The 19,177-nt window shown below is 43.1% G+C and overlaps 1 protein-coding gene and 1 long non-coding RNA gene across 2 annotated transcripts in view; one reads left to right on the forward strand and one right to left on the reverse strand.

The window, feature by feature from the left end:
* LOC118287281 (phospholysine phosphohistidine inorganic pyrophosphate phosphatase) overlaps positions 1–19,177 on the forward strand; it is a 95,426-nt gene extending 76,249 nt beyond the window's left edge. Inside the window, exons 2-8 of the mRNA XM_035612314.2 lie at positions 112–291; positions 436–623; positions 1,138–1,291; positions 1,407–1,470; positions 1,579–1,671; positions 2,474–2,565; positions 18,459–19,177. Coding sequence (XP_035468207.1) covers positions 161–291; positions 436–623; positions 1,138–1,291; positions 1,407–1,470; positions 1,579–1,671; positions 2,474–2,565; positions 18,459–18,555 — 819 coding nt within the window. The 5' untranslated portion in view covers positions 112–160 and the 3' untranslated portion in view covers positions 18,556–19,177. The remainder of the gene's footprint in view (positions 1–111; positions 292–435; positions 624–1,137; positions 1,292–1,406; positions 1,471–1,578; positions 1,672–2,473; positions 2,566–18,458) is intronic.
* LOC118287282 lies at positions 13,106–14,985 on the reverse strand. Its single transcript, XR_004785619.2, has 2 exons — positions 14,556–14,985; positions 13,106–14,000 (listed from the first exon to the last, which is right to left on the reverse strand). It is a non-coding gene; the product is annotated as an uncharacterized LOC118287282 (long non-coding RNA).

The following is a 19,177-nucleotide window of genomic DNA, read 5'->3' on the forward strand; positions in this document are numbered from 1 at the left end:
TTAGATTATATCATAAAATAGATAAAGTTTGGAAAGGACTTGTGAATTGTTTAAATGTGAAGTTTACCTAAATACACTCTGAGGACACACTTCCGCGTTTGGTCTCGACAGCCCCGCCTCTCATCTCGCGCCTGCGCAGTGACCTTCCCCTCGCGTCGTTATGGCTGACACGAGCTGGCCGGACTGTGCGAAGAGTTTCAGAGGAGTCGTGTTGGACATGTGTGGCGTCTTGTACGAAAGCGGGGAGGGCGACGGCGTCGCCATACCCGGTGCCGCCGAAGCGGTGAGAAGGTGAGCGAAGGAACCTGTCTGGAGTCCTGTCAGGGACCCGGTTCAAGTGTCGAGCCTGTGGGGCAAAGTGCACACGCACTCTGTTATTCCCTATGCTGGTGGTAACTTATGGATATTATCAATGTTTATTTTTTATTTTTTAAGGCTCAGGGCGTCTGACCTGCAGCTGCGCTTCTGCACCAACGAGACCCAGGCCAGCAGAGAGGAGTTCGTGGCCAAGCTGCGGAGACTGGGCTTCGAAATCTCCGTGTCCGAGGTCTTCTCTCCTGCTCCCGCGGCCGTGTCGGTCCTCAGGGGGCGGGGCTTACGGCCCCACCTGCTGGTGTATGATGGTAACGCTTTTTAAATAAAAAAATAATTGTCATAGGCTCGTGAGACTTTGACATATATCCCAGGGTTAAAAAAAAAAATTATTTAACAAAATCCATATACAAAACAGCATGCCTCAAAATTCTTCCCATTATTATAAAGGATCGGGTGCAAAAATATCATAAAATGATGTAAATAAGAAAGAAGACAAAAAAACGAATGCAAATACAGCTAGGGCTTTTCTTTGTCAATCATATTCTTCAATAATGTTAAAAAGATTCACTGCATTACTCATAAGGTCTTTGACGTACAAAATAAATTCATGGTCAAATATATATAGGTTTCAGTCTCATATATTTGGATTTGTGTATATACAATGCTTCAAGAATGAGGATGTTGTTGACAAGAAAGTCATCTGGGGTTAAAACGAAGAAACTTATCATAAATGCTGAATATACATTCCTCTGAAACCCTGTCCTCCACCTTCTGCCTGTTTAAGTGTTCAATTATTAACGGTGTGCGTTCACTCTTCTGCAGGAGTTCTCCCCGAGTTTGACGGTGTTGACAAGACCAACCCAAACTGCGTGGTCATCGGGGATGCAGCCGAAAAATTCTCCTACCAAAACCTGAACGAGGCGTTCAGGGTCCTTATAGGCCTGGACAAGCCAGTGCTGTTTTCTCTGGGACAAGGGTAAACAGATATTCAGTTGTCCTAAGTGTAACAGCTCACTACAAAGCCATGATCAGACTGTTAGCTTTACAATATCTTTACAGAAGTAGACAAAATGTTTGTGCTGTCTTCGTAGGAGGTACTACAAGGAGACAGATGGTCTGAAACTAGATGTCGGGGTTTACATGAAGGCTTTGGAGGTACAGGACTGTAGGTGTGCATTGATACACGAAGTAACAATAGATGACAAGATATCTGTGCATGGTAACAATGACGAATTATTGTTTCCTTTTTTCTGTTCCCTCCAGTATGCCTGTGATTTAGAGGCTGAAGTCATTGGAAAACCGTCGCCAATGTTCTTCCAGAGTGTCCTCACTGACATGGGGCTTCAGCCACACGAGGTACGTAGCAACAGGTGACACTGCATGTACGGGGTTGTTGCTGATACACGTTTGTCGTGCAATAATTTTTATATAAGCTGAAATGGTGAAATAAGCTGAAAACTCTATTTTCAATTTCATCATTCGCCCCGGCACCATACAAACTAGAACCGACACTGCATACAGCTAGGAACAAACAAGTTAAAGAACGGATTATATAAATAATAAATACTTCATAAATATGTACACGGGGGATGTGAATATATGTATATTGTGTGCTAAACCATTCTATATACCTATATTTGTTTTATTTTTACAATGTACAGAGTTAATTATTAATGCGTGAAGGATTTGTATTGGAGGAGACTGTGTATGATGACATCATACATGAGTAAAAGGTCTGGCATTTTAGGCTATAAAAGTAACGTCTGTATTATAAGTACCCGGATGTTTTAGTGATGGCTGGTTTAAGTTTTCATATACGTAAGAGAATCCTTGAAACTTTGCAATCACATCATGTAGCAGCGCAAGTGCTGCCAAGGACAGGGTAAACTGATCCCTGCAGCCTGGCGCTAAGTGTCCTCGCAGGGGACATCACAGAGGTGAACCTTTGACTTTCTCTGTCCCAACTTTGACCTCAAGTTGTGACAAGGGTTTATGTATCCCCCTAACGGATGCACACACAACTGTACAGATTGGCAGATAATTCAGTTCTTAAATTTTATTTCTACAACTCGCGTCTGAATGAGAGCATCAACAAAGTTCCCTAAACTAAATTCTAATGATCTCTCTTTTTCTTTTTCTTTTCCCTCCTCACTTGCAGGCTCTGATGATCGGGGACGATCTGGTGAATGATGTGGGTGGGGCCCAGCACTGTGGAATGAAAGGCGTACAAGTCCGCACGGGCAAATACAGGTCAGTGGCGTCCCCGACCGCACAGATAAGAGAGTCAGAGTTGAAGTAGTGACACAAGTGTGACTCCTTGTTGGCAGCCACTGGTCCCTATTGGTTCATCAAACTGTCATTTAATTATGTTCGAAAGTGCCCTGGTGATGAAACAGCTTATTCTCTGGATTGACCTGTGCTTTTAGGCCTGGAGGTATGTAAAAAAAAATCTATTCATCTTGCTGTCAGAAGAGGGCGCCCTTACACCAGGATTGTGAATCAAAGTTTCCTGTGAGCCAACCAACCAAACCTCATTCATCAGTCCCTCCAGATTTGTTTTTTTGATTGAGAATCCACCAGAAATACTTTTTTTATTCTCTCCACATGTTGAACGCTCGTTACCCACAAGGTCGTCACCGCCACAGGATTTACGGTCCCAAAATCCGGAGATGACTGGGGCGTCTTTCTTATGGTGTAATTAGAACAAAAAACAAACATATGGTTGATTATTTCACAAGATATATGTGGTCGTTATGGCATGAAGAATATAGAAAAAGTGACTGGAATTAGGAGGGGACACATTTATGGCGCTATACATCACGTCACACGTGCTGTGTCTTTTAATGTATGTTCAAAGTCATATGGTGTTTTTTATTGGTTTTTCTATGTAATTCTACCTCACTTATGTGCGCTTATGAAATATTTATAGAAATGGAGGGGGGATTTTGAAACATTTCTTCTTACACTTGTGGTACTGGTCTTAAAAACCACTTCTTCTTTTCTTTTTTCTTTCACTTTTATAATTTCAAACACAGCAGCACTAACTGTGAGTGCAGCAAATGTGTAGATTCTTTATTTAATTAAAAGTAGCAAAACTACAATATAAAATTGTCACGCTTTGAGTGCAACTCTTAAAAAGATACACTCGCCCTTTCAGAATAAAATATTCATAAATAGCCTACTGCTACGGTGCGTGTTAATGTTGTACTTGATCGCAGTGGTGTGCATTAAACTGCAAACTGATACTCTAGTGGCTTATTATAGTGTTTTGCATCCTATTTTTTGACTTTATCTTATTTGTTGCATGTAAATGTCTTCTTAGATTTAGCAGGATGGAAGTATGAAGTTGTTTAGAATAGAAATACCAGAGTAAAGTACATATTCCTTATGATTGTGCCCAAGAATGGTGCTTAACAGATTTAAATAAATGCTCATCACACCTCTATCCTATTGCCACGCGGTGTGTTTGGCTCTAGACCACAGATTCGTCTGGAGAGTATCGCGCTCGCTGACCTGCTCAACTGCTGCTGTGCGTTGGCATGCAGGTTTTGGGTCATGTGAACAGAAAATGCTGAGTAATCTCCCTGAGCATCAGTCAGCTCTAATCCTGCACTAAGAGCACAGTCACTCACTGTACAACCTGTCCCCCGTCTGTTATTCTTGCGTGCACGACGGGACCATGCGGGTGTGTGGTTGTGGGACCACATTCCCGTGCCTTTTTTGTGTATGTCACTGGCATGTACGTGCATGCGTGCGCGTGTGCATATCTGTGCCGTAGCTTGCAGTGTTTCAGCCATCACAAGGATTGGAGGCTGAACTGTTTTTTTTCTCAGTGGACTGAGCTGAATCCATCTGGTTTATGTGACTTCACAATCTTTTCCCAGCAGCTCAGTTCAGCTCCAGTGCGCTGACACATCTGAGATGCTCAACTAAACAGCAGATAAAGCAGATTAAATTATATCACCACTCACCAAGTGAAAAATAACGGTTCGTATAGTAAGCCACAGAAGAACATATTTGGGATCAGTGTGTTACGTGATGCTTTGTGTTTTGGCTGTTGTGGTCTAGATTTATGGACCGCGAGGAGTTTATATGGAGAAACAACACGCATACACATTTTTTGGGCAATGATGCATTAAAAGGACACTAGTGCTATATTTAGGAGCGTAATCGGTGTAGTGTCTCATTGCCGCATAAGATATTGCATCATGTTTGTGTGTGAGCTGTAACAGAAGGTTTTAATATTTGTATTTGTGGATTTCTGCCTCTGAACCTCAGCCAGTAATAGGAAGTTTACAAAAAAAAGTGAATCAAATTACAATTTATGGCTCAAACATGATCTGTCATTTACTCATTAAATGTAAGACACCTCATAACATCCCAGATCCCTCGGCAGATTTCTCAGACTCTGCACATTCTCTGAGGAGGAGAAGAGAAACAGTGACATGGACAAAGTGTCTCTGTGGGACCGCGAGCAATGGTGAGACGTGAGATTTAGCATTGTTTAGCCAAGCAGGCCCAGTGAACCCAGGCTTGCTGGGAGCAGCTATAAACCCTCAGTCGGTTCTATGAAAACACAGCTGTTTCCAAGTCAACCAGATGCTGCGCAGGCCTCCAGTTCCCATCACGCCCGGAGAAAAAGACTGCCTCGAATACCTCAGGCCCGGTGACAAGACAGGAAGGGGAACAGATACAAATCACTGACAAATCTAATCATATCAACTCACTTTTTAAAATTCTTATTAATTCTTATTAAATTTTAAAGTTTCATTCAAAGGATATATTATACGTTCACGTTGACTACCTTTGGCTACCTGTTTGTTGGTTGCTCCAGAAAGTTCAATTGGAAAAATGTGCCTTTTGTCTTCACTTTATAATAATATGACTTAATTCTACAACACTGTAGGACGTCAAATTTGGGATAAATGGATGCATGTTGTTATGATCATCATATTTTAATGCTCACTGTACTTTTTGTACTTATTTTGTTATCAAAAGAACTCTGTTTCAAGAGCACTGGCCAAGCAAGGTGATATTACAGCAGCTACAATACAAATAACGGCTGTTAGGGACTATAGGCGTAATATAGAGGTAATTTCATAAGTGTAAGGGAGAGAGTGTTCTCCCCGCTGTCAAGGTTTCCATGTTCTTAAGTAACGAGCTTGAGTTAGCACACACTTCCCTCAGGGGAGCCAGAGAAACCCTTTGCTCTTTTAATGTAGAACAGGTTTGTGCAAAGAGGGGCCTACTACCAAAAAGTGGTTGGAAATTAGACTGGAGATTCTGACTGCTGATGTAAATCAGCTGCACGGGAACGATCTGCCGACGCGGCGCTCTGGCCCAACCCCCCCCCCCCCCCCCCCCCTTTTTTTTTTAGCTCTGCAGTTATTATGTGTTGATTTGAGTCACAACATTAAAGCTGCCTATCAAACGTCAGTGCTTTTAAGGCCGAATTGTGTCCATACCAGAGTATATCGACTAACCACTGCATGTTGAAAACTGGCACCAAATGCTTGGTCCTGTTTGCCTAAAGACAGATACATGATTTATATCTTGATTGTTTTTGATAAAGCTCAGTTTTCCTCAGAAGCATTTCAACTGCGGTTGGTTTTATGGAAATCCATTGAAATGACGGACAACAGTCATTTCATAGTTCACATCGTTGTGTCTCCAGCCTACGGGCCTCAACAAGGATTTTGATATGAGTGTTACTCATATACTTAGCCCTTTGTTTTATTTGCCTCATTAATCTGGTTGTATTTTCTATATTCCATGTATGGTTTAAGGTAATTAATTGTCTAAGGTGATGACTAAAAGATGTCGTTATCAAAACCCTCATGTCAAAGAAATGTATTTGATGTTTGATATTTTACAGTTTAACCATCAGTTTTAGTCGCTATAAATAAAAAGAGAACACAAATACAACCAAATATAGAGAAGTTGAAATAATATAGAAAATAAATGTACAAGTTATAAAACATTGGAAATGTTTTATGAGAGGCATATGTACCGACAAATCAGTCTGATTTTAGTGCACACTTCCAGTGAATGGAATGTGACTGTCTGTTCATTGTTGAGCTCTGATGAATAAAGTAAAGTGAAATCACAGCATAGATCTTAGTGTGCAGAGATCCCCTCTATCTCTTTTGGGCAGAAATCCAAAATGTTCTGAGCTGAGAGCCGAGAAGAACGGCAGAGTCGGGTCATTACACATAGTTATTTGTTCCATTGTTGATGTTAGAATGTTGATTAGCGCAGCTTTAAATACGTGTTTTCGTAAATGGGTTTCTTAAATTGTTACCAGTGTTACGTTACAAGCAGAGACCTCAGATCAGGAGTGTGCAGTCCCTCGACTGTTCTGTTGGCGCCGTCACTCCCGTGGTTTGTGGCATCGACGCGTCCCCCTGTTCTTTGTTTCTGTTCTCTTATCGTCAGAGGAACTGCTTCAGCACAGGACTGGGCATCTTTGAAGCTTCATAAAAAGCAGATTCACACCGTGCTGATCCTTCACACACTATTTGTAACCCAGTTTAATTAGTTACTCCTCGCCCACTGAATTTGCTCTTGAAGCTTTTAATCTTGGCGTGCGGCATGTTTCTCTGTGCATCTGTGCTAATCAAAGAAGTTGGATGTCCGGCTTTTGATTTAACCAACACCATCGCAATTGGCATTCATAATTCTGCTGAGAAGAACACAGTATTGATGTGTCAGACCCTAACACAGTGTTGATATAGGTATTTTGAACGAGGGCCAGTGAGTTAGAGGAAGCCCTTTACTGGATTCCCGTTGGAATCTGGCAGGGGAAGCACGGCAAACATTTTCACACAGCAGCAAGCATCTTAGAAATGGTGCACACACTGTAAACCTCTCCCTGTGGCCAACGCTTCGGTGCTAATGTGAGTGTTGGGAAACCGTTTTTCCAAGCAGGCCCGAGCCAGATTAAGCCTCTCCAGAGAGAATAAGCCCGCGATGATAAAAACTGCGAAACCACTCTGCAGAAAAACCGCACCCTGGTTCGTGCACTCTGTGTCTGCAGCCCGTCACAGAGGGACACAACAGGAAGCCGGCATTGCAGGGGGTTCAGTGGCCATGTGATTACAGTACTGATTAGTTTTCCTTAAGTGTTTTTTTCCTGCTTTGGGTCTGTTACATTTGCTGTTCAACGTCAAGCTCACAATACTTGGAAAAAACAAACATGCTAACGTCTGTATGTTTTAAAAAAATTCATGCTGAAGAAAAAACCTTTCATTATTTTTAACGAACGTGGGAAAACCCTCCCGTCGTTCTTTATACTTTCACACATTCCAAAACTATCTCTGTTGTTAGCCTTGCAGTTGCACCAGTCAAATGTGAGCTATTGCTCAATTAGCAGTTTTATATCATGTCAAAATTTCTAGCGGTTCGTTAAGAAGTGAAAGCAGAGACAAACAAACAGAAGAGCCTTTATTTAGATTTTTTTTTTAATTGTTTAATTGACTGTGTTTTTGGCAGTTTTGGATTTTCCTCAGATGTAACTGCCAGTGATTGAAGTCGCCGCTGCACCACTGGTTTGTTGAACTGGAATCATCCTCTGTCAGGAATTCTTGATCATTGACTTCAAATTAGTTTTTCTTCTACCCTAGTGCTCGTGATTATGTTTTCCGATTCCGAACATTGATACTTGAATGGGACGCTAATTTTATCAACTTTGTTTTCCCCCTATGAGCAATAAGGATCTCGGAATGTGTTTCATTAAAGCCTTATAGTATCACTATGGCAATGTATTTATACACGCATGCATACACTTTTACAGTCTCCTTCCGTGACTGTCGTCAGATGTGTAACACTCAGAATAGATTACAGTGGTTAACACACATCTTATCAACAAAGCCGTTACTCTCATGCACACATGCCGTTTTGTGTACCGAATAACATCAGTTAGAACACACAATTCTCACCAGATGGCCGTTATGCAAATACTCTACTGCTATCACTACTGTAACTGCTACTCCTATAATCAGAGTCGTCAGAACCAGCCGGTCTAAGACGGGGAGTAGAAAAGAGTGCACTTTGTGTGGGTTTGTGCCATAGTGAAGTCGTCTGATGGGAGTCTGAGCTGTGAGTCTTTTTCTTCACAGTTCATTTCTGAGAATGAAATGCACCGGAGCCTTTAAAAAAACTTGAGACAGACTTCCTTCTTAACATCTCCTGGCAACAATATACAGTAAAACCGCCCCCATCAGATCCAGTTCAGTTTTGGTCCAGAGGACCCGGTCACCAGCGTCAAGCAGTGTCCCTCCATCCCTCCCTGCAGTCAAGATGGAGAGATCCAGAACAGATTTCCTCGGTTGCCCGGAATGAAGCTGTCAATAGAAGGAAGGACTGCTCAGTAGGAAAGCAAATGGCCAATCAGCCTGAGCAAATAGATTATAAGACTGAGGTACAGCTCCCACTATCGAAAGATCTTTGCTATCAGCTTAATATAATACAGTGTTTGCACAACATTGTGTCAACATTGGATATTTTCACATGTTTAACTGTATTCTCATTTCCCAATGGCCACTACTTGTGTTTCTGTAAACTGCAATTACAGTAAATCCTTTGCCAGGATTTGAATGTGACTCTAGCAAGATGCTCTGTACATTGGTGCTATAACATGACTTCTACAAAACAGGAAGATCTAGAGTTTAACCGCTCTTTTGTGCGAACAAAGGGAGCAGAGTCGAACATGAGAGCTGTTGGTTTCATCACTGTAACCACATTGCACTGCCGGCCTGTAGTCGCTTGGTTCTTGTCGCCGGGACCTCCGTCACTATGTCGCCTTGCCTTCACTGGAGCAACTGTTGCTGCCTTTTCGTCTTCGCCCAGCCCTACACTCATACAGACTTCGGAGGTGATCGCAATGTCGATAATATAACAGAACTTTTTTGGGGTAGAAAGTCCAGAGTGTGATTATAAATTGCCACATCCTCTTTACATTAAACTGTTTGGAGGCTGACCCTGCTTTTGTGGTTCATCCAAAAACAAAAAAGAATGATGAGCCATTGTTTTAAGCAACACTTGGAAGGTAACAGAGCCATAAGATCTGTCTCTCTTCAAAAAGCCGTAAATCACATCAATATCTGGACTATCACACAGACATTCCTCCTTTAAATCATTTAAACATGCTGCTACAATTGATTATTTAATGCTAGTTTGATGTCAGTTTTCGTGTACACAGGACACAACACTGAATAAATATACATGACGGGACAGAATGAAAGCCTTCATGGAAAAGTGTGAACATTTCGCTGCATTTTGTGCATCTCAACAGAGAGGTGATGATGCCCTCCCGTGCTGATTTAAGGAACCTATCAGATCTCAGTTCTTGTGAACCTGACAGACATTGTACTGGGACTCTTTTTTTTTACGTGTGCAGATCTGTGACAATCTGCGACACTGCATGTCTGTGGTGGCCCCTTGCGATAGCTCTCAGGTACATAATGTATTTCAGCATAGTTTGTTCTTCAGTCCTCCTCTGGTGTCCTATAGCCCCATTGGCTATGATAATGTACATGGTTTCAGGTGTGTGCCCGTCAGACAGGGAGTGATCGTCTGGAATGTATGCGACCTACGGTAATTCAAGGCTTTGTTTTTATTTATCTCCCAGACAGTTATGAAATCTCCTGAGAATGCCTTTTTAATTTCCTTTTTTTTTTTTTTTGGAGCACACTTTTGTCCAACTGGATTTCTCGTGCCAGAGAAGGTTATATTCTTGAGTTGCATTTCCTCTGCACGTCTTGCTCTGCCTTGACCTTTTGTGAACTCTTTTTTCTCAGGAGACAAGAGTGTAAAGCATTTAACAGTGTCCAGGGCGACAGCACAGTCCCATGTCCTGTCCTCTTAACCACTGTCTGCACTTCATTTTTTTTGTCTGTGTGGGAAGGAAATGAAGTTATCTCATTTTACTCCTCGCTGCTGAGGCTGTTGACCTCAAAGCCTGTGAGCTCAACAGCTACAGTATCACTGAACTGTTTCACTGAGCTCAGTTTGCCTCTGCCTCCACAGACGCCATTTACACCAATCCAGCGAATCATGCTTATGTGCAGAATATGGCCTTTGAACTGAGGCTGAATCCACAAGGACCCACTTTTGTGTCCAGGTCCCTTATGGATCATCTGGGGAACTGAAATCGAGAGCAGTTTGACCCGTTGGCTTTTTGTTTGTTCTGTGGCAAACGGGCAGATTGAGTAAACTGTGTTTATTTTGTTGCTGTCCCCAAGGTAAAACACTGCGGACCCAGAGCAAAAGACACACAATACATACAGTATATCAGTAATAGTATATATAGAAAGAAGCCATGTACTGATTTTGTATATTTGGATTTTGATCAGCAACAGGATATTTACATGGTACAATAGGAAAATACACGTTGCGTAAGGTTTCCATTTCCACAGCTGGATTTCCCTCCTTCATAACAGATAACACATGAGATTTACGTCTTGCTGGTTGGATATCTCTCCTGGCTGCGCACTCCCACCTTATCCATCCATGTCTTTTGGAGGATGGGCTGTACTTCAACATCTTTTGTTGTGCCCTGGGATTGCAGCAATAGACTGTAACACAAATTAGTAGAAAAAATTTAAGAGCAAATGTTAAAATTAAGAAGCCATGTCTGCTCAAATTGCCCTTTAAACGTATATGCTGGATTGCATCAGATTACGTCTTCATGGGCAGCATTTAACCACAAATATTACGTAACAGTCTCTCTAATCAACTTAGTGTCTAATCTATGTTTTCATCCCATTCCCATGGATTGGATTCGGCAGCTTTGTGGGGAATGTAAACATAATCAATTCTGGGAACAAGTTCCTGGTCCAGCCAGGACTCTGTTGTTGGCGTGAGACCCAACAATGCCTTGCCTTTTTCTCCTTTTGGTTTTTCTTACACTAACATTTACATTCGTAGGCCTGTGCTGTTAATAGAATATTTCTCTGAATGTTTTTAAGGGCATCACAGAGCAGCAGCTGTAATCGACTTGGATTTGTAACAGTTGCAGTGGAGTCCAATGGGTGACCAAGCCTCATGGCAAAAGGTCGGGGAAACATTTTTTCATAGAAACTTCTGAAACCACTACAGCTGCATGATCGGCTGCTTCCCCACTGTTCCTATTCCAAAATATGTCTACACAGCCATATTTAACCAAAGTACAGCTACATACAGCTGTATTTATCTGTTAGGTTGCTGTTAGCCAGTTTATTGTTGGCAAGCAACATGAGCAAATTAAATTGCACGCAAAAATAAAAAGCTAACCGTGATAGCAAAGAAAATGATATGAAAGTTTAACAATATTTAGGCAAAAAATATCTGCATTTGGAATATTACTACCATCCTGGTGTCAATAGAATGTTGCAGCATAATCCACTTATCCACTGTCCATCTACAGCCGAGTTAGCCAAATTACTGCTATCTGCAATTAGTGTTTTGTTGCTAGCATGATTTACCGTTAACGCTCATTGCAAAACATTAACTTCAGCAAACATACTTACGTGTGCAGATTAACACGTAAGTATTAACTATAATTGCGATATCAGTGGAAACTGATCATTGTTATTTTTTTTGTTATTCGGTAGGAATATTTTGCAGAAGTATTTGGAATATACATTGCATTCAACTGGAAATTTCAGAATATACCCACATCGTTGACATCCAGTAAAGTTGCTTTGAATCCAGAATGATCCTTTGTGATGGAGCAACCAACCTTTAACCCCATCAGCAGTATTTGCTATTAAAAGAGTAGGTTTTTCAGTGGAGGACAGTGTTCACTTGTGTCCATTTTACTGGACAAAGGCACACTGTTGGTTACTGTGATCAGTGCTTGAGTGAGATTCATCCCCACCTGAATCTTCAACATCTTGGTCTCTTGCATCCAAGCTCTGTTTTATACCTTCCGTTTGGACCAGATAAGTGTGAGATGGTAACATAAGGGGGCAACACAGACTGAGTGCAGATTCTAGCTGGATATGGCCGTAGCTGCACAAAGAGGTTAAAGAGCTTGACGAGACTCCACTGGGTGCCCGAGCCTGGCCTACCATCCCTCACCACCCTGGGGTGACAGTTTCCCCCTGCATGCAGGCTCCTCTAAAGCCTGCCGCGTGTTATAAGTCAATGAGATATTAATAATTAACCGAAGCTTTTTTTTCACAGTGAGACTATACTCCCACAGCGAGACAAAGGAGCCGGCCGGGCCTCGGCCACCCAGCCCCCTCGACGGTACTTTTCCACCTATGAAAGGAAAAGTAGTGAGAGTGGGAGAGAATTTCTGAGAGAGCTTAAGCCCACAGATGGCAGGCTGAAACATAGCACTGCCTCTTAAATACATGAACACAGGCCCTTGACCATTTCAATGGGGATCCAATCCGTCTTGCAATTACGGATAGACAGGCTACTTGGCTGCATGACTTGCGGCATTGCCTGCTTTCTTCTGGAGCTATTTTTAATGAGTTTCTGTGTAGTTGCACTACACAGTGTTTTTTGTTTCTTTTCCTCTAGAAGCACGTGACGCTACCTCCAGCAAAACTCTTGTACACAGTGAGATATAGAGATACACCAGTCACAAGTGAATCCTCAGCAAACCATCAATGGCACGGCTATTAATAACATGCTGAATAAATGAAGCGAGGTTTATCTTTTTAATGGATTTGGTCAAATAACTAGGAGCCATTTTCATCAAGAGAAACAGTTCAAAGCTCAGTTATGACTTTTTAATAGTGAAATTTAACTTTTCCACCAGAGAGCTGATAGTAAACTCAAAAAATCGATGCAGCTGAAGAAGAGATATCATCTTTTTTGTTTATTCCATGCATTCTTCCTTTTCTAAATCTGGACTCCAAATCTTGCAAACGAATGACCAGGTGCTATTCGATTCTACATACCGTATTTATGTGTTACCAATTTAAAAACACAAAGCCAGAAGTAATGGATAAATGGTTGTAATAATTACCTCTATCTTATGAATTAACTGTTCAAAATGTTTAGCTTAAAGTACTAGATGATCAGATGATAGATTGCTAAGAGTACCTGAGAGTAATCAATGGCTTGCAAGAAATGTCCACTTCTATAAAACCAAATAGTAAAGATGAGCAAAGAAAGCCAGACAGTTCCATTGTATGAAAAAAATACTGTAACAATATCCACAACTAATAGTGTGAAATAACATCCAGTTCATACAGTAAGAACATATTTAAAACACAAGGAAGTGGGCACTTGATCTCATATTTTTTTTCTTTTCTTCAAGTCTTGAGAGAGAAAAATTTAGGGCCCCGGGCTTAGAGGGTGTTTCAAGGTTCTGGTAATAGAATTTCATTAATGGAAATGAACAAAAGTCAATGAGGCAGAACGAATATCAATACAACACATTGGGTTATTGGAATTGTGAGCTGTACTGTATTCAAGATCTAAGCAAAAACACTGGCGTAGTACTTTAAATGTCCCTTGAGAGACAGGCAGTGAAGGTTTACGGTGTTTACCTCCTGTTCTCTCAGCCTCAGATGTGGTCGGGAAAAGACAGAAAGTTTCCAGCGAGTGGTTTCGACAGTTTCAGGATATTCTCTCTGTGTCGCTCTCTCACACTCACACACAGACATCACCCGTAGTCACCGGCGGCTCGCAGGGAGCCATAAATCAAGTGGCTCTTCACGCTGCATCCAGGGAACCCCCTTTGTGTCCTGTGAGATTGGAAAGAATCGTTTGTGCAAAAGTGTGAAAAATCATACCGCAGCTGTTAACTGATCATGACTCAACATTTTAAACAGCCTTCATGCACAGCGGAGAGATAACGGCCGCAAACTCAACAGAGGATGTTGAAGGCGGCAGCTTCGCATCTGTCACTTCTGTGTCCACAACACACACATGTGACACGGTGGTTTCCCCCCAGTTCAGTTAGACTGAACCAGGCTGCAGCTGTGTTACGTCAAGCGTGTTGTGTGCGTCTTGTTGAAGCTCTGGTATTATCAGGTAGGTACCCTAACCCTATTTAAGAGCCCAAAGTGAAGCTGAAATGGGTGAGGAGGAGGAGGAGGATGATGATAAAACCAGGCTGGAGTCGTACTACTTTTTCTCTTCCTCTCTTTTTTTTTTTTTTTTTTAAGGATCCCGATACACCATCAATCTCTCCCCGTGACCTTTTAGAGCGGGTCGAGCCGTGATCACATTCTCACCCTCAAGGCCACGACTCCTGCGACATCACTGAGCGGCAAAAAAAAGCACACGCAGCTACGCACCTTCTCTTCTTCCCCCACTGGTGAGGGGAAGGAAGCTTTTATCTTGGTGTTCGTATCGTTTGTCACCCACAAGGCTTGGCTGCACATAAAGGCCGTAGTTGTAGTCTGGGCCGTGTTTTCCTTCAGGGTACGGCTATGTAGTCTACTCCGGTTCGAAGGGAGAGGCAGTGTTTTGACCGATGGTGCCTTCACTAGTCTGGTATGAAAGAGGCACTTCTACACAATGAGCAGGGATGAGTGTTTTTCCGTCTCTCACTGGCAGGCAGACTCTTTTCCTCTCAGTGTTGTTGTAGGTCTTTAACCCTCTGTGAAGGGCAGGTGACAGCCCTCGTTGCAAAACAGATGTTGCAGTTTTATATATTTTTGCACAACGGGTTTTACAGAGGAAGTAACATCATGAAAACTTTTATAAAACCTCAGGTGTTAAGACACATACCCACTTTCATTTTGTCAGTGTCTTGTCCTTGCTGGTTCAGCTGTCACGCCTTATCCCCGTCCGTCTTTCTGATGCAGTTTGTCTGTTTTGCATGTGCCATGGAGACGCGTTTTGCATCTATACGTAACATACTTCTGCTTTAACCGATGCACCTGCAGGTTAAACACAAATGATTTGTCCTCGTTGAAGCGGTTACTTAAAAAAAACCCGATTGCCAGACCTCTTGTTTAGACCGAGAGATTGACCCAGTACTTAGGAGTTTCAGTCATTTTCCATGAGGCGTGGTCAGTGTCTTCATACAGCGTCAACAACAGGAATTCAGAGATATTTCAAAGGATCAGAGTTTCCTAAAAGAAACAAATATTTCTTGTGTGTTGAAATTCTGCTGCTGGGAAACGGACGGTTTCCAGCCAGGCTTCCCAAAAATTGCTGAGAGTCACTGCCTTCTGACCAAAACATTGTTTGCTCTGAGTGTCACGTACTGTCGGCTCAGGTTGAACTCGTTGTCTCTGCCTTCGCGCCTGCCTCCTTTTGCCGTAACTGCACCGAGTGTATATCGGAATCGGGCGTATGTGACTGTTTTGCTTCCTCCTGTGCGCACGTGTGTCTTTGTTTGTGTGCTAATGGGTTAAGCATTTACTGATAGGAAGGTTGTCGTGCCTTTCACCCCGCGGCCGGACAAACAAGACACTGCCCCTCATATCCTACATTTCCACTACATTTCCATATCTGTACCATACCTCATCACTTTTTTTCTTTTTCTTTTTTCTCGGTTAGCAGCTGACTTTCCCACACAAGTGAACTCACTGTATGAGTCATTCGTATCCACTTTCATTTCATGCAGCCACGTCCTTATGAAAATCTATCACCCATGTTTTATAGAGCCAAATATCATGTTGAGCATCTCGTCCGTGTGACACTGAAGCCACTATAATCTCAAATTGCCTGAGCAGTACATACATGATACCCATGTTCCCGTGACCAGCTCGCACATCTGTTAAACCCACTGTCATATCATAGCTGTTGTAGGGGATTAGAGGTGAATGTACCTTTTTTTTGAGGCACGACTCTGATTTATAATTATTTTTAAAATACCTTGAAAAAGTAGATTCTCAAGGTCCCAATGTTCATCTTGGGAATCTGAGTTTACAATCCAACAAAACTTCTATTCTGCTTCGATAGTTCTTTGCCCACTCGAACCCAAACCTTGCAACCATTTCCAAACTTTTTTTCTTCTTCCGTAGAATCCGTTTCCTTACTTAAAGTCGAGCATTTCTGGCAAGGCAGTAGATCACGAACGAGCAGGGTCATTTGCCTAACCTAAGAACCTCCCCTGGTGAGAACTCAGGTGAACAATGGTCTGCAGGAACCTCTCAAAAAACGTCCCTGAGAGTAAAAGTTCTGGGTACTTTCGGTCTAAACGTGGCTTTAGTTTTTCAACATGGTGGCAGCTGCGGTGTCCGTCATGCAGCGCTCTGGGACCGAACCTATCTCTTCACGAGCACTGATATTGCATTGACTTGAAGGACACGCGGCGAGCTGCACATTACCTCATCAGTAACACGAGCGCCATTGTGCTGAATTTTGCATGGTCACATTGACCTGGTGACTCCTACATTATTCATGGCAATGGGAGGAAAGCGGCAAAATGAACACACACACACGCAAACACGCACGCACACACGCATGCATATCTAAAGGGCGGAGAGAGGCTGGGGCAGATTTAAAGGAGCATCAGGTCGGAGAGACGGCGTGCCCAACGCTGTTGGCTTCGCTGTTTGAAACCTAAGAACCATGTGACTGACTTGTATGTGTGCGTGTGTGTGAACTCAATCAGTCCTCGGGCAGAATAGGGTGCAGGAGTAATCCAGCACAGGAGACATAACACCTCGACCATTAGCAGAGCAGCTCACGTAACCCAAGCACTGGCGGCTGACAGACATGCGTAAACATATGGCACTGCTTCCCCTGTATTCAGTGCAGCTTCAGTATTCAACACCTCTCCTCAGTCGCCGCCCCCCCCCCCCCCCCCCCCTTCTGCCCACAGGCCTCTTCTTTCTGTCGCTACAGTTGGACAGCTCACAAATATTTGCCATGGTCCTCTGCAAAGCTCTCAGAGGGCAGGATTAATGGTGGTGTGTGCCGCACACCCAGGGCCAGACAAAGGCTCCCCATCTGGAGCTCCAACCCGTGACTGGGGGAACAGAGGCAGCACACAGAGCCCGGTCAAGGCGGGCCGCGGAGGGCGGATCCATAGGCACTGCTTCGTAAATGAGCAGGACGGGAGTCCGGGGCAGTCCCGCACATGAATGAGGGGGGGCGTCTCCGCCGTCTTTTGATGTAACGGGGAGGGAAAGGGTCCTGCGTGTCGGCCTGGGCCCGGTGCCACGCCAAATGGATCGCATTTCCCCATACCAGCTGATTAAACAGCCATATCTGTGTCCATCACCGGGCACTGAGCCAAACAATGGCAACAATCAGGGAGGGATAGGCAAGACTACCGAATGCCACCTTATGGACTTTGTACCATTTATCATATTCAGAGCCTTAATCAGCGGCTCCTGACAGCTTTTAGTCTGTAATCTTTAATTAAGTGTGTGTGAATACAATATTCTCAACTGTATACATATCTATACACACCATACTGTAAACATGAATCCGTCTCATAACCCATCCCTAATAAATAGACATAATAATAGGACACCCTATTGCTTTGACCCTTTGTCAGTCGTATGTCTGTGAACCGTAAGAAGTCTGATTAAACAAAAACTGTCTGCTGCCAAATGGCAAAAAGGAAAGTTTGGAGAAACTTCTCCTTCTTCTTATTCCTGTGTTGCATTACAGTTGGGTCCAAATACCCAGTAACCTTAGTCACCAAATTAATGTCTTTTTTTATCTGCATTCTTTTTTGGGGGAGGGGATTGGCTATTCTCATAAAAGTCAGCAGTTAAGTCTACTTTATTTGCCTACAGAAAAAATACTAAAAAAGTCTGGAACGCTGTGTGATCACTGGCGATGGAGAGAGAGAAAACACGCACTGCCCTGCAGGGGCTTTGGGCGAGCAGATGCATAGAGAAACCTTGAAGTGGGTGTGATAAGCAACACAGCAAAGAGCTCTCTGGAAAAGTTAAAACATATTTTGGTACTTTGTTGTTGATCACAAGTGAGCTCTAATGATAATCCTGAGAGGACACAGACCCTCTTTATTATCCAAACGTCGCCCTTGAGCTTGAGCTGCGGAGTAATTGTGTTTGGTTTTGTGTAAACGCTGCCTTTTCCTGCATCTCCTCGGACCATCATGTCCCACTCCATCAGTCTATACAGTTGGTATTGTTAATGTGGCTGATAGCATCAGACTGCCGGCCCCCTCTTGTTTACCGGCCCCTTGTGTTGGCGACTTGTTTGCTCCTGTTACTTCCTGCGTTGCGTGTCCTTACGTTTTGGGCTTTGTGCGTCTCCTCCCTCAGGCCCAGCGATGAGAGGCACCCGACGGTGACGGCCGACGGCACCGTGGACGACCTGGCGCAGGCTGTGGACGTGATCCTGAATCAGAGGGGCCACTGAGTGCAAGGCGGGCGGACGCTGGAGACTCGCCACTTACTGTGACGTCGGGCGGTGCAGGCTTGTGCCCGGTGGTATTTTCACAAAGCTCTAACATGCACTGCATCAACAGACATGTACAATCCAGTACAAAACTACAATACCGTCTAATATTGCTGTAACCGTCGCAACTCCTTGTACTGTGAAATATGGGAAAACACCCACGCATCTGGTGCTCCACGTTGTGTAAACTAGGATGACATTTGCAGAAGTATTACCCAGATCTTCTGCACTGTGCATCTGCCAAGACTGCCAGGCCAACAGGACTGGCACAGATAAGATCCCACAAGTTGACATGGTTGTGCCGGTAACCAGCTGCTGACTGACGGTTAGAGGGGAAAGTAACTCGCTGTTAATTTTACACAGTCAGATTCTTTTACATGGAAATTGACATTAGAAATGAAGCTGTAGTTCACTTTAACATACACTGATTAATTTCTGTAGTTTGTTATATGAAGGTAATTCTCTCCATAAAAACAGAACAGATACAGTCTTAATAAAGTAACAGGGAGTCGTCTGTAATGTGAGCATTTGTCTTTGACTATTATAAATAAAGTTATTTCACTAGTCCGTGAGCTGTTGAAAA

Source organism: Scophthalmus maximus, chromosome 16, assembly GCF_022379125.1.
Source record: "Scophthalmus maximus strain ysfricsl-2021 chromosome 16, ASM2237912v1, whole genome shotgun sequence".
NCBI classification, from domain to species: Eukaryota; Metazoa; Chordata; class Actinopteri; order Pleuronectiformes; family Scophthalmidae; genus Scophthalmus; species Scophthalmus maximus.